At 50.5% G+C, this 16,251-nt stretch overlaps 1 protein-coding gene across 1 annotated transcript in view; it reads left to right on the forward strand.

The window, feature by feature from the left end:
• The window catches only part of LOC124620339 (clavesin-2), a 63,672-nt gene that overhangs the window by 4,389 nt on the left and 43,032 nt on the right, over positions 1-16,251 (forward strand). Inside the window, exons 2-3 of the mRNA XM_047147013.1 lie at positions 11,522-11,692; positions 11,996-12,177. Coding sequence (XP_047002969.1) covers positions 11,522-11,692; positions 11,996-12,177 — 353 coding nt within the window. The remainder of the gene's footprint in view (positions 1-11,521; positions 11,693-11,995; positions 12,178-16,251) is intronic.

A 16,251-nucleotide genomic window follows, 5' to 3' on the forward strand; every position in this document is an offset into this window, starting at 1 on the left:
AAATAACTTGGCCAGCAAAGTTCAAAATGGCTCTGAGCACTATGGGACTCAACTGCTCAGGTCATTAGTTCTCTAGAACTTAGATCTAGTTAAACCTAACTAACCGAAGGACATCACAAACATCCATGCCCGAGGCAGGATTCGAACGTGCGACCGTAGCGGTCTTGCGGTTCCAGACTGCAGCGCCTTTAACCGCACGGCCAGGCCAGCAAAGTCGCCGTTTCTCTCCCCAGTTGAGAATATTTGGAGCACTATTTACAAGGCACTCCGATTTTGCCCGTCTAACATGCCAGTCGGACACTGTTTGTGACGATACCCCCCAAAAAGACATCCAACAGCTCTGTCAGTCAATGCGAAGCCGAATAACTGATTGTATAAGGTCCAGACGTGGACTGACGCGCCATTGCTTAGTTTGTGAAGCACTTTCTCTTGACTAAAGCATCCAATTTTCCTGAAACTGTACTCGTTTGCTTGCCTGTATATGTACATCACATCTATCAATTTCCGTCACATTCGGATAGTTCCTTCGTGTTGCGTCGTTTTTTATTGGTCTCAGAGTGTATTTGGTAAACTAAATAATTTACGTATTGCAGTCCATACAAGTTTGCTACTTTCCACGGTCAGTGCTTTGGCTGGAAGTGTAGCGAATGAAACTTCACGTTATGTGTACATGTACGATGTCTTTCAGCAAAAGCGGGCCGGCGTGGCCGAGCGGTTCTAGGCGCTACAGACTAGAACCGCACGACCGCTACGGTGGCAGGTTCGAATCCTGCCTCGGGAATGGGTGTGTGTGATGTCCTTAGGTTAGTTAGGTTTAAGTACTTCTAAGTTCTAGGGGACTGATGACCTCAGCAGTTGAGTCCCATAGTGCTCAGAGCTATTTGAAGCCATTTTGAAGGACGAACATTCGGGAATTCGTACATGTAGCATCTACCCCGCGATTTCCTTTCACCGAAGTTTTTCGCAACATTTCTACGTGTCCTTTTACCTTCTCCACTGCTTATTTCACGTGTTCATATCATATCACACAATTTCTTGACTTACCGCTATATACTGGGTGCTCCGCGAGAAATAATATTTTGGCAGTTGCTACTATAGACCAACTATAAAACCTGTGTCCAATGTTTATCGTTTAGAGAGGACATTTAAAACGACGCAGCCGACATTACTTTCGTTTCTGAGTGTGTTCGCCGTCGAGTATAACGTACTGGTTTGTACGTGCCCCAGATCTGACGAACCGATCGCTAATCTGCGTAGATATTCCGTATTACTGCATCCCAGTCGGTGTAGGAGTACTTTCTGAACTCCAGGAAGACGGGGTTTGCGTGCACGCCTGCATCTGCTGTTTGCAACCTACGGATAAAGAACGAGCAGTATCTGATACGAGTGATGCTTTCCCGAGTCCGTAATGACTCTTCGAGAGAAGATTTTTCTGCATGAACGCCGTCATGTTTGAGCTTAGGCTACTACAAAGGTTGACAAACAGAGGTAATGTGCGTCCCCATCGATGCCGCCAAGGTGATTAGGAGCGACCGAGGACCGGGGGGGGGGGGGGGGGAGGGGGGGGGCAGCCGGCCTGTTTTGAGGGAGACCGAGGGCTGCAGCGTGTGGGGGAGGCTGGCAGCAGGGCGGGACGCGAACCCACGCCGCTCCAGCTCCAGGGCCGCCGGAACGCATCCCGAAGGGGGGGGGGGGGGGGGGGCAGGAATCGCGGCTCCTGCCTCCCGCCCGAGTCGGCGACGGATGGAAATCTGGGCGGTCGGAGAACTGTCTCAAAGTGGCGACCGTGATTCACAAAGTGGGTGCGCCAGGGCCGCTCGAACTTCGTGGAGTGGAGTTGTGTGACAGCTGGACGTACAGTGAGTACTGCAGCGGCAGAGCAGACCAGAATGCTGGCTGGGGCCATTGGCCACTGGCCACTGGCGAGCACCGCGTGCACTTCCTGCCGCCGGGAATCCCTCCGCCTCCGGTGGCACCAGGAAGGCGAAAGGCGAACGTGGCGGTGAGCGCGGCCCGGAGTCTGCGCGAAACCTGAATCAGGTGGGGGGGGGGGGGGGGGGGGCGGAGAAAGCGGCCGCGGCGCGGCGGGGGCGACAGGGGCCGCCGGCGCCGCAGGCGCGACGCTCTCTTCGCCGCGGCCTCCTGCTTCCCGAAAGTGAAAACTTTAGGGGCGGGCAGAAGGAGGCGTACACAGTTTCCGGCGTAGTCACTGTCACCGCCGAGTAACATAGCTCGCTGGAACTTGCAGCTTATAAAGAAAGAACTGCTTCAGTATCGTATCGTGTAGTATAGTATAGTGTAGAAGGTAAGATAAAGAAATATGCAATGAGACGATCAGAAATTACACTTTTATTCAAAAATAATAATGGCACTAAAGGCACTGCGATTTATGACGGCCCCCCTAAGAATCCAGAAACCAGGACATTGTTCTTAATGGGTTGTGTGATCGCCGCGGGCGGACTGCACTGCTGTTCCACTGCTCCTCCAGTGCGCTCTACAGCTGCCGGGTGGTCGTTTGTGCCTGTGGACGTGTCGCCCGGACGCGTCCCACACGTGCTCCATAGGGTTTAAGTCGGGGTAACGAAGAATGAGTGAGACAGGGTTGTAGTCTCTCCCCGATGTTATTCAATCTGGTATTGAGCAAGCAGTGAAGCAAACAAAAGAAAAATTCGGAGTAGGTATTAAAATCCATGGAGAAGAAATAAAAACTTTGAGGTTCGCCGATGACATCGTAATTCTGTCAGAGGCAGCAAAGGACTTGGAAGAGCAGTTGAACGGAATGGACAGTGTCTTGAAAGGAGGATATAAGATGAACACCACCAAAAGCAAAACGAGGATAATGGAATGTAGTCAAATTAAATCGGGTGATGCTGAGGGGATTAGATTAGGAAATGAGACACTTACATTAGTAAAGGAGTTTTGCTATTTGGAGAGCAAAATAACTGATGATGGTCGAAGCAGAGAGGATATCAAATGTAGACTGGCAATGGAAAGGAAGCGTTTCTGAAGAAGAGAAATTTGTTAACATCGAGTATTGATTTAAGTGTCACTAAGTCGTTTCTGAAAGTATTTGTATGGAGCGTAGCCATGTATGGAAGTGAAACATGGACGATAACTAGTTTGGATGAGAAGAGAATAGAAGCTTTCGAAATGTGGTGCCACAGAAGAATGCTGAAGATTAGATGGGTAGATCATACAACTAATGAGGAGGTATTGAATAGGACTGGGGAGAAGAGAAGTTTGTGGCACAACGTAACTAGAAGAAGGGATCGGTTGGTAGGACATGTTCTGAGGCATCAAGGGATCACAAATTTAGCATTGGAGGGCAGCGTGGAGGGTAAAAATCGTAGAGGGAGACCAAGAGATGAATACACTTAGCAGATTCAGAAGGATGTAGGTTGCAGTAAGTACTGGGAGATGAAGAAGCTTGCACAGGATAGAGTAGCATGGAGAGCTGCATCAAATCAGTCTCAGGACTGAATACCACAACAACAACAACGAAGAATGCCCGACGACATGGGGCAGTCCAGGTGGAAGGTGGCTTGCAGCGAGAGGATATTCGGTGACTGGCCTGACCTGGTTGTTACGCCGGCTTACATGCCATCGCGCTCTTGTGGGATGCGCTGGGAAGACGTCGTGTAACACTCTCATGTGCATCGGTCACCGTACAGCAGTTGTCAGCCGCGGTGGTGGAGCAGCGTGACGCGCTGCCAGGAAAACTCCTCACCGACCTTATGGCCAGAGTGGGAGCAGGCGCTGCCACCTACCTTGCTAACACACCGTATTCACATCCGTGTCGCGCCTTTTGTACTGTGCAGAGCTCCATCGTAAATCGCAGTGCCTTCGTTCTAGTTATTGTCTTTAAATAAATCTGTATTTCCTTTCCTTCTGTGGTGTCACCGCCAGACACCGCACTTGCTAGGTGGTAGCCTTTAAATCGGCCGCCGTCCGTTAGTATACGTCGGACCCGCGTGTCGCCACTATCAGTGATTGCAGACCGAGCGTCGCCACACGGCGGGTCTAGTCTAGAAAGACTCCCTAGCACTCGCCCCAGTTGTACAGCCGACTTTGCTAGCGATGGTTCACTGACTACATACGCTCTCATTTGCCGAGACGACAGTTTAGCATAGCCTTCAGCTACGTCATTTGCTACGACCTATCAAGAGGCCATATTCAGTTACTATTCCGAACAGATAATATTGTGAATCATTTACCGTCAAGAGCGACGTTCATCATTAATGGATTAAAGTTAAGTATCAAACTAATTACGTCCGCTATTTGAATTCTAATTCCTTGTCATGTTCCAGACGTCACGTCAGTATACTCCTTCCCTCCGCACGCCAGCCTGTGTGAGCTAAAACGCGTGCATTTCGACCTCGCCTCGTAACACGGTGTTGGCTCTCCTGCCAACTACAACACCTTCCATTCCGTATTTCTTTCACTTACTTTCAGGACTATGCTGTAGCAGTTCTGCCCCTGTATCGCCGAAGTGCGTTAGTTGGCAGCGACACGTCGTGCGAAAGTTACATTCGTCCCTCAGTTTTGCATACGAGTGTAGATGAAAGTAGTAGGCTGCCAAATTTTCCCTACGCGCTGGATCTTGGAATAGCTCCTGCTCTGTTTTTGCATCGCATTGTGGGCACGTGCTCTGTCTTGATGAAAGACAAATGATTTAGTTCCTTTGCAATCCAGTCGACTGCTCACGCTTTTCTTGATTCGAGGAGACGTGTTCTTTGTTCGGAAGGTAACAGACCCTGCCTACCAAGTTGACGCCCCCCTCCCCAGACCCCCTCCGCGTTTACTGTGTACACGGCCTCTGCCTGGCTGCGACTGACGTTTCACAGTCACGTGTTACGCTCCTGTCCCAGCCACAGTGACAAACAGGCGAACCGAGTTCAGTCGCATTCGCTTTAAACCGTCCAAACACTGAGTGTGCTCGGTTGGGTCAGCTGGTCGCGTCGCGCGACGCGCGGCGGGGCAGCTCGCGAGCTGGGCCAGCTGAACTGTCCCGCGTCGAACCCGCGCGCCGGCTGCCACAGCGCACACCCCCACTGCCTCACACGCTGCTTCACGAGGACGCTGCTACGGTCCCCAGATTTCCACCTCACATGATACCACACACGGACAGTCAACACACGACGAGGAACAAAACAAAGTCTGCACGATTCACGGACACGTGTCGCACACGGCTGCGCTCCCTCACCTTACATTGGAGGCTGTGGCTTCTGGAAGGACACCTGGCCACAGAGTTGTACAGCAGAATAAACGTCGCCAAATCCTGAAAAATCGGATCCCGTATTAGACGATGGAAACGCTACGGTGAAGAAGAAAGATTTGCTTTTGGTGACTACTCAACAACTGAGACACTAATGTTGTCTTCGTTAGTTCTTCGTATAAAAGGTACCATGTACTTACGTCTCACTGACAGGTCCTGGCATGTGTATGATGTCAGCTCTTTCATAAACTTTAATCGTTTACTTGCCAGTGTTCCTGTCGCCGGCCGGGGTGGCCGTGCCCTCCTAGGCGCTACAGTCTGGAACCGCGGGACCGCTACGGTCGCAGGTTCGAATACTGCCTCGGGCACGGATGTGCGTGATGCCCTAAGGTTAGTTAGGTTTAAGTACGTTCTAGTGGACTGATGACCTCAGCAGTTACGTCCCATAGTTCAAAAATGGTTCAAATGGCTCTGAGCACTATGGGACTCAACTGCTGTGGTCATAAGTCCCCTAGAACTTAGAACTACTTAAACCTAACTAACCTAAGGACATCACGCACATCCATGCCCGAGGCAGGATTGGAACCTGCGACCGTAGCGGTCGTCCCATAGTGCTCAGAGAGATTTGAACCAGTGTTCCTCTTTCTGCTTGGAGCTCACACCATTTCTACGGAACATCGTTAATAAAAGTATGGCCATTTACTAATTCGAAAAAACCATCCATTTGATTACTGTTCAAAATGGAGGAAGGTACTTGTTATAAACGTTATGAAAAAGTAAAGAACTTTATGTAGGCAATACTCCTTTAAAATGACACGTGCGCAACCTTCCTACCAAGTGGATATAATAAACTTGGAGCTACTCACAGAGGTCCAGTATGGGCTGTAATTATCGTACCGCAGCGAAAACTTGGTAGATATGCTAAATCGTTGGTCCGGAACCGACTTACGCTGGAAGAAAATTAGTTCCACTCTTCGGCCATCAGGTGCAAATCTAGCGCTGAACACCACCTCTTCGACGTCTCCGGTGCTCATACTGACCACACTGTACGAGCAGCAGTCACTAATACGAGAATCAACAATGTGCCTTTCTCACTTGTTTGGCCGTTCCTGCCCACGTCCCGATGATAATCCATTAATCCATTACATATAGAAACATCTCTATACATCTTTCTTGCACCCACAGCGCCAGATTTGCGCCTCGTGGCCAAATATGGACAGCTTTATTTTTTTTTTTTTTTTCAGCATTAATTCGTTCCGTATTAACGCATTAGAATATCTGCCAAGTTTCGTTGCGATGCGATAATTACAAACAGTACGGGTTGGACTTCCTTTTGAGGAGGGGGGGGGGGGGGGACTAAACAGCGAGGTCATAGGTCTCATCGGATTCGGGAAGGATGGGAAAGGAAGTCGGCCGTGCCCTTTCAAAGGGAACCATTCTGGCATTTGCCTGCAGTGATTTAGGGAAATCGCGGAAAACCTAAATCAGGACGGCCGGACGAGGGATTGAACCGTCGTCCTCCGATGCGGCACCCCGCTCGGTCAAACAAACAGTACGCACTGGACCTCTGTGAGTCGCTGCACTTTTATTATACGTGTTGGGGCTTATGGGCGCTCAACATCGGCTTTTATTATAACCACCAGGCACTTCAGACAGGAGCTGGCAACGTTAAGCTCACATCTGGCTTACGTCAGCTTACCCTGACATGAGAAAATAAACCTTCCTTAGGATCAGCGACATGTGTGTGCGCGGCAATAATCAGTTATGCATGTGAGCCTAATGCAGCGAGAAAGGCAACTATTAGCGTTTTTATTTTATTATTTTTATCTACATTTTCTAATTACACTACACGATACTTATATTATTTAACAGGAAGCGCGTTCATAATTGCAAGTTATCGTAACAAGTACATAAACTGCTCTTACGGTGGGTGCTGTCGCGGTCGAGACAGCAGAAGTGTTTGGTGTTTCAAACGCCACCGAATAGAAAATTTACATCGCACACACGGGACGCGGGGAAACATCATCCGATAACTCGCAATACGGACGAGAGTGTGTTAACTCGTCGTGGCGGGTGGTTATTGAAGACGACTGTGACAAAATGAGGCGACCACAGGTGCAAAAGTCACCGTAAAACTGAATGTCGTAGTTGCGAACCCTGTCAGCAACAGAAGAACATAAGCTGGAATTACAGGGTAAGCTGCAATTCCCAAACCGCAAGTCGGTAATGCAAACGCCCGTAACAGGAAAACGGGGTGCCGAAGCCATGAAACCTGGACTCAGTGGAGCAACGGAAGCAAGTCAAAATGGTTCAAATGGCTCTGAGCACTATGGGACTTAAAATCTGAGGTCATCAGTCCCCTAGAACTTAGAACTACTTAAAGCTAACTAACCTAAGGACATCACACACATCCATGCCCGAGGCAGCATTCGAACCTGCGACCGTAGCGGTCGACGCTTACGCAGCATCTGCGTGTGTGTTCAGCCAAGGATTTCTCGCGGTGTTTTCGTGTTTTTGTCTAACCTCTGTACCTTTGCATCTACTTTCATACTCCACAAACTCACCATAGGGTACCGTATATCATCGTTATACAGCTACTGTTCCTTTTCCACTCGTAAGTGCAGCCACTATTCGACTGTCTATCTGCTTCCACACAAGCCCCGATTCTTCTCGTCTTGTCTTTGCGGTCCCTAGGCAAGATCTAAGTTGGTGGCACTAGAATCGATCTCCAGTATGCCACAAATGGCAGTTCTCTAAACTTTCTCAGTAATTCCTCGCGAAAAAGACGTCTTCTTTTTTTCCAGAGATTCCCATTTGACTTCACGGCGCGTTTCCGTAATACTCGCGTGCTGATCGAACCTATGGGCAACAAATCTAGCTGCGCGTGACTGAATTGTTTCGGTATCTTCTTTTAGTTAGAGAAGGTGGAAATCCAAAACAGTCGTATAGTACTCGATAATGGGTCGCACAAGTGTTGTGTACGCAATCTCTTTAGTGCACTGGGACAATTATAGGAACACGTAATTCTTACACAAAAGTCGACCATTCGCGTCCTCCACTACAGTCTTTACATGGTCGTTGCATTTCACTGTCGTTTTGCAACGTTGCGCCTAGATATTTAATCGACACGATTGTATGGAGCCGCACACCACCAACGCTGAATCGGAGCATCAGTGTGTTCTCCTTGCCGGTCGCGCGGCAGGAAGTGCGAGCGCCGCTGCTGGCTCGTACACGGAGAAGGGAGCTGCTTCCGCGACGGGCGCGGCCTGCCGAGGCGTCCGTTGCTGTCGCAGGCCGGCGTCAGCGGACCTCACGACACTCCGCGGCGGAGGACGGCTGCGGCTGTGCGGCCGTCGACCTGAGGCGTGTCGTCGGACTGGCGGACCACAGTAGCAAGTGTGTTGTCGCGAATCGAGTGGACTCAGTTCCAGTACTGCACTCAAGAGTCAAGCAAATTAGTAAACGTGCCTGATATCGTGTAGGACGTCCGTGAGCGCGCAGGAGTGAAGGAACATGACGTGGCACGGACTCGACTAATCTCTGAAGTAGTGCTGGAGGCATCTGACATCATGAATTCTGCATGGATGTCCATAAATCACGAGGGGGCTGAGATCTCTTCTGAACAGCACGTTCCAAGGCATCCCAGATACGCTCAGTAACGTTCACGTCTGGGGAGTATGGTGGGCAGCGGAAATGTTTAAACTCGGAAGAGTGTTGCTAGAGCCACTCTACAGCAATTCTGGACGTGTGGGCTGTCACATTGTCCTGCTGGAATTGCCCAAGTCCGTGGGAATGCAGAATGGACACGAATGGATGCAGGTGATCAGACAGGATGGTTATGTGCGTGTCACCTGTCAGAGCCGTATGTACACGTATGAGGGGTCCCATACCACTCCAACTGCATATCCCCCACACCATTACAGAGCCTCCGACAGCTTGAACAGTCCCCTGCTGACATACAGGTTGTGTCCGTACCCGTACACGTCCGTCCACTCGATACAATTTGAAAAGAGACTGGTCCGACCAGGCAACACGTTTCCAGTCATCAACAGTCCAATGTCAGTGTTGACGGGCAGAGGCGCGGCCTAAAGCTTTGTGTCGCCTGCAGTCATCAAGGGTACAGGAGTGGGCCTTGAGCTCCGAAAGCCCATATCGATGATGTTTCGTTGCACGGTTCGCACGCTGACACTTGTCGGTGGCCCAGCACTGAAATCTGCAGCACTTTGCGGAACAGTTGCACTTCTGTCACGTCAAACGAATCTCTTCAGTCGTCGTTGGTTTCGTTCTTGCAAGATCTTCTTCCGGCCGGAGCGATGTGGGAGATTTGACGTTTTACCGGATTCCCGATATCCACGGTCCGCTCGTGAAACGATCGTACGGCAAAATCCCCGCTTCATCGCCACCTCGGTGATGGTGTCTCTCATCGCTCGTGCGCCGACTATAACACCGCGTTCAGACCGACTTAAGTCTTGATAACCTGCCATTGTAGCGCCAGTAACCGATCTAAAACCTGCGCCAGACACTTCTTGTCTTATATAGCCGTTGCCGACCAGGGGCGTAACCTGCCTGTTTACATGTCTCTGTACACTACTGGCCATTAAAATTGCTACACCTCGAAGATGACGTGCTACAGACGCGAAATTTAACCGACAGGATAAAGATGCTGTCATATCGAAATGATTAGCTTTTCAGAGCATTGACACAAGGTTGGCGCCGGTGGCGACACCTACAACGTGCTGACATGAGGAAAGTTTCCAACCGATTTCTCATACACAAAGAGCAGTTGACCGGCGTTGCCTGGTAAAACGTTGTTGTGATGCCTCGTGTAAGGAGGAGAAATGCGTACCATCACGTTTTGGATTTTGATAAAGGTCGGATGGCAAGTTATCGCGATTGCGGTTTATCCCATCGCGACATTGCTGCTCGCGTTGGTCGAGATGCAATGACTGTTAGCAGAATATGGAATCCGTGGGTTCATGAGGGTAATACGGAACGTCGTGCTGGATCTCAACGGCCTCGTATCACCAGCAGTCGAGATCACAGGCATCTTATCCGCGTGGCTGTAATGGATCGTGCAGCAACGTCTCGATCCCTGAGTCAACAGATGGGGACGTTTGCAAGACAACAACCATCTGCACGAACAATACGAGGAGGTTTGCAGCAGTATGGACTATCAGCTCGGAGACCATGGCTGCGGCATTCGGGAGGACGACGGTTCAATCCCGTCTCCGGCCATCCTGATTTAGGTTTTCCGTGATTTCCCTAAATCGTTTCACGCGAATGCCGAGATGGTTCCTTTGAAAGGGCACGGCCGATTTCCTTCCCAATCCTTCCCTAACCCGAGCTTGCGCTCCGTCTCTAATGACCTCGTTGTCGACGGGACGTTAAACACTAACCACCACCACCACCATGGTTGCGGTCACCCTTGATGCTGCGTCACAGACAGGAGCGGCTGCGATGGTGTACTCCACGACGAACCTGGGTGCACGAATGGCAAAACGCGATTTCTTCGGATGAATCCAGGTTCTGTTTACAGCATCATGATGGTCGCATCCGTGTTTGGCGACATCGCGGTGAACGCACATTGGAAGCGTGTATTCGTCATCGCCGTACTGGCGTATCACCCGGCGTGATGGTATGGGGTGCCATTGGTTACACTTCTCGGTCACCTCTTGTTCGCATTGACGGCACTTTGAACAGTGGACGTTACATTTCAGATGTGTTACGAGCCGGGGCTCTACCGTCCATTCGACCCATGCGAAACCCTACATTTCAGCAGGATAATGCACGACCGCATGTTGCAGTTCCTGTACGGGCATTTCTGGACACAGAAAATGTTCGACTGCTGCCCTGGCGAGCACATTCTCGAGATCTCTCCGCAATTGAATACGTCTAGTCAATGGTGGGCGAGCAACTGGCTCGTCACAATACGCCAGTTACTGCTGTTGATGAACTGTGGTATCGTGTTGAAGCTGCATGGGCAGCTGCACCTGTACACACCATCCAAGCTCTGTTTGACTCAATGCTCAGGCGTATCAAGGCCGTTATTACGGCCAGAGGTGGTTGTTCTGGGTACTGATTTCTTAGGATCTATGCACCCACATTGCGTGAAAATGTAATCACATGTCAGGTCTAGTATAATATATTTGTCCAGTTAATACCCGTTTATGATCTGGATTTCTTGTTGGTGTAGCAATTTTAATGGCCAGTAGTGTATTTGAATACGCGTGCCTGTACGAGTTTCTATTTACATTGTCGCTTCGTAAGCAAAGGGGGTCAGCGGTTCGTGAGGTTTATCGTTTTTAGCAGAAGTAAACCGACGAGGTTGCGACGACTCGGCGACTGGGCAGTGCGCGGGCGCGCTGCCTGGCAGCCGGGGCGGCTCGCTCCTTCGCCCTCCAGCACAGGCCGCAGGTGGGCGCACGCGGCCGGTAGGAGCTGGACGCTGGAGCTGGACCGCAGCCCGGGCAGTGCGAGGTGAGACAGCGGCCAGCACGAGCCCGAGTCTCCCGGCTCCGGCTCAGTCGCACTGCTGCGGGAGGCGGCGACGCGTGCTGGGCGGCTTCCAGCAAACGAGCGGTTTGAAACAGCCGTCACCCCTCCGCCAGCGTCGGCTCTCTCTCGTCACGTATGAGAATAACGGTAACGACGCTTCGACGCCACGTCCACGGCAAGTTGTGTAGAGGGGAAGCACAAAGGAGGATCGGGAGAGGAAATCGGCCGTGACCTCCCGGAGGAAGCATCCCGGCGTATGCGTTAAGCGGTTTAGGGATACCGCAGAAGATCCGTACCTGGGCGGCCCCGTGCCCGAGCGGCTGCGGCGTCAGCCGCCCCGGGTCCTCGGCTGGTGGCCCGCCGCAGCCCGGCAGTGGCCACGTGCCGGGGCCCGGGAGGAGTCTGGCCGACCGGACTGCCGCTGCCTCGAGGCTGCGGACGGGGTGGTCGCCAGAGGCCGCAGCGGCGTGCACTGACCCGCCCCGCGGAGTGCGGCGCAGGTGACACGCCCCTGCAAAATCTTGCCCGCCCCCCTTATCGATCGACAGTTCGCGGTTCCCGACGCGAGCATTCGGCGGCGGCTGGCGGCGTGCTGGGGAGTGCTGCGGGCTCGCAGCTTTGCTCTCCACACTGGTGGGCCCGTGTTCTCAGGCGGGCGCGACGGCCGCGTTGCATTTTTCCGTTCACTGTCGTCTTTTATCCTCGACGCGAAGAGAGGGGGCCTGAGCTGCCGAGGGTAACGCATCTGCTCTTCACCAACAAGGATTTAAAAATACGTAGTGATTCAAAAAGAACCGTTGAAAGTTATACATAAATACATGTAAGTTAAAATAGTGACGAGTTTCTCGAATTCATGAAAAAGCCTTTTTTATTATTACATAATATGAAACTGATGTCGTCCACTGATGTGGTAATGTTGGAGTACGAATTTAACACGGTCAGAGAACAAGAGTCAGTGGGAACTAAGATTTGTTGCTTTTAAGAAATAAGGGAGCAGCAGGAGTTGATGACATTTCCGGGAGAGTCGTTCAAAAAGGATGTGTGGCCGAAATCGTGCGGATGAGGAGACAAACCTAGCTGCTGGAGAGAGCCCCGACATGAGGATGAAGGGGTGTATTCTGTTCCCTCTACAAGGTTGCCCTGACCGCATGGTGCATATTATCTTCAGATAGCGCGAGGTGGCTAAAGTTGCATTGTGCCAGCATGTTGATCGTGTGAGGGGGATGTGCTAGCACAGTAGGAGGGCTAGTAATGACGGATTAAACGATTCGGTAGGTGGTGTCAGGTTTGCTGTAGGTAAAGGAGAGGGGTGAAAATAAGTTCGCACAGTAAAAAAATGGTTCAAATGGCTCTGAGCACTATGGGACGTAACATCTGTGGTCATCAGTTCCCTAGAACTTAGAACTACTTAAACCTAACTAACCTAAGGACGTCACACACATCCATGCCCGAGGCAGGATTCGAACCTGCGACCGTAGCGGTCACGCGGTTCCAGACTGTAGCGCCTAGAACCACTCGGCCACACCGGCTGGCGTTCGCACAGTATTCGACGGGAGAACAGTCGCTAGCTACAGCAGGAGACGCGAAGCCTTTGCCGTTCCACAGTTTGCAGGAGTGATAGAATTTAGGTGGGGCGAAAATCAGAAGGAAAAAAGGAAGATTTGGTTTAACGTCCCCTCGACATCGAGGTCATTAGAGACCGACCACAAGCTCGGACTGTGTCAAGGGCGGGGAAGGAAATCGGCAGTGCTCTTTCAAAGCAAGCATCCAGGCATTTGCCTGCGCCAATTTAGAGAAATCACGAGAACCTAAACTTGCATGGCCGGATAACGGTTTGAACCGTCGTCCTCGCGAATGCGATTCCAGTCTGCTTACCACTGCGCCACCTCGATCGGTAAAAAAAAATCCAGGTACCACTGGTGTAAGAGAGAACATGCCCGATGAAAGGTACGGCATGTGTGCAACTACCTCGCTCGTGCACTTAGTAGCGTGACTAGTTTCTTAGACTGGTGCAGGACCGCTTTAAAGCACGAGTGACACAAGCCACCGATTCGGGCGCCGAGTTGCCAGAGGCGCCACACACTGTAGCATTTCTATACGGGAAGTATCACAATAGCGGCCGCTCGTGGCGCCAAGCTGAAGGCGGCACACAACTGCAACATTTTTAGACTGCGCATATCTCAATTACTAGGGAAAACTCCCGTGAAAGTGTAGGAAATAAAAGGGAATGGGAAGGGAGGCCGACAAAATTGACAAGTTGATTGTGTGGAAAAAAATGTTTGCAAATCGGTCCTGGAATCCTTTGAATGCTTACGGCGTTTACATGTTCGACAAAAATACCTTTAATTAGGTACCGACCGTAAAACTGTCAGTGAACTGTATGATACAGTCGTGAATGAGGAACGCAGCACCCTCACAACCTGGAAATTGTGACCGCACAAAGAGCACCCGCAGCAGTGTGGCGGGGGATGACGCTCTTGTGACACGTGGTGGTGGTGGGCGGGTTCTCTGGTCCTTTCTGTGGGTCGGTTATCAGCTAGCAAGCCACGGACATTTAGTTCCCCGCTTTCTCAGACTGTGGGCCAGACCAGGGAGTCGAGGATTGCGCGACTGCCGGACGCGTGCGGTGCAGACTGTAGGCTGCAGAGGCCGCGTGCAAAGCCGGCACGGGACGGCAGATGGACGTGCGGAGCACTTGCAGACAGAGTTCTTGGGGTCATCGTGGGCCGGCACCCCCTCACTCACCGCTGGTCTGCCTGTCACAGCGGACGCCCTCGGCTTTGCGTGAACGGAGACAGTAGACTGCCATGGGGAAGCGACCGTTACGAGGAACAACTCCCACCGCCCCCTCACAGGGCTGTCAGTTCACACCCGTGACTCGTCCTTCTGCAAAATCAGAATGGATTGTCAGTCTTTCCTGGTGTCGTGAGAGTCGTACTCGAACCTCGTGGTGGACCAGGTTTGTTCTCTTCGTCACTACGACTGTAAAGAAAGAAAATGAACACCGTACACAGCAGGAAGCAAAGCGAAGTATGCAGTCTATTTGGTAGCAGCTACCGTGCAATTACTTGTTGAGTTAGGCAGTATCTTAAAGTATAGGAAGGGTCTGACATCTGGTATCTAATGCAGCCATAGTTCATAACATCCCCAACCTAAAACTGCCACGTTTGACTGTCTACACAATAAAGTCAGCTTTCTGCACAGTAAATTCTTGCTTTTGTAGTAAATTTTCACCCGTAAGTAATTTGACAGAAATAAATTTTTTTACCCATATAGATGCAATTCAAAGTACATATTTCTGCTGATAAAGTACTAGTACAGTGAAACCACCTTCACAGGAGCTGTGCGTTCTGGTACAGAGAGATTATTCAAATATGGTTTTGACAAATGCTTTGTGACCAACTTTGTTTTCCAGCGAAAAGAAAAGGAGACCAAATACTGAAAACAGTGCCGCTCCTCGCTGAAATGGGTTCGCAGTTGCTTCATCCCATTTCAATCCAGTTTTAGCGTCTTGAATTCATGAAACTCGTCCGACCTCAGACCTCAGTTACACCCGTCAGATACTTACGGTGAAGTTGGTAAGGAAACAGTATGAGAGGAACCCTCAAAGTCGGTTGAGTGAGGGTGGGTGGGGGATTGGAGGGGGTGGTGGTAGGGGGGAGCGTAGCAAATGTGTGCGCACTTGGGAAGCACTCTGAAGCGTGCCACCTGCTGCAGAGGTCCGCCTGGACCACGTAGGCGCACAGATTGATCTCGGACTTGATCAAATCTGCCGCCAGAAGCGAAGGAGGAAGGAAGATCGGGGTTTCACGTCCCATCGACAGCGAGATCATCAGGGATGGAAACACGATCGAGTTGGCAGGAAAAGAGAAAGCGCAGTGTCCCTTTCTGAGAAGCCATCCCGACATTTGCCTTAATTTTTAGGAAAACCACGGAAACTTTTAAGTCCGCAAGCATGTACCGGAATTTGAACAGTCATCTTCGCGAATGTGAATCCCGTAGTTTAACTTGAACACCGAAGCAGCTCCTCCCGGCACCGGATACGTTATGCTCCGGTGAAACATCAAATTTAAACACGAGACCAGAGAGTAGATCTTCAGCAATTTGGAGCTGGTTAAAATCTTGTACTTACCTGTGAGTGTCATCAGGTACAACCTCCTCTGATTTAAGAAGGCACATTATTGGACTGTTAAGCAAATGAGTATAGTCATATCTTCGCAGGAGATATTCCCACACCACTTGTGTAGGAATTGTGCTTCCATTTAACTGGCTGTTAGTTGCTACCCACAATTACATTACCACCAGCAGAAAACCCGCAGACAGGACAAAGATAATACAATATGAAGATAATACAATACGAAGATAATAAAATACGAAGATAATGCAATTCGAAGAAAAGATTTGAGTAAATATAAATAATACTTGCACCTTTTAAAAATTTATGTACTTCTTACGATAACTTCGAATTATGAACGTGAATCCTGTAAAATAAAATAAGTATCGTATTGTGTAATTAGAAAATGTAAATAAAAATAATAAAA

Source organism: Schistocerca americana, chromosome 6, assembly GCF_021461395.2.
Source record: "Schistocerca americana isolate TAMUIC-IGC-003095 chromosome 6, iqSchAmer2.1, whole genome shotgun sequence".
NCBI lineage: Eukaryota > Metazoa > Arthropoda > Insecta > Orthoptera > Acrididae > Schistocerca > Schistocerca americana.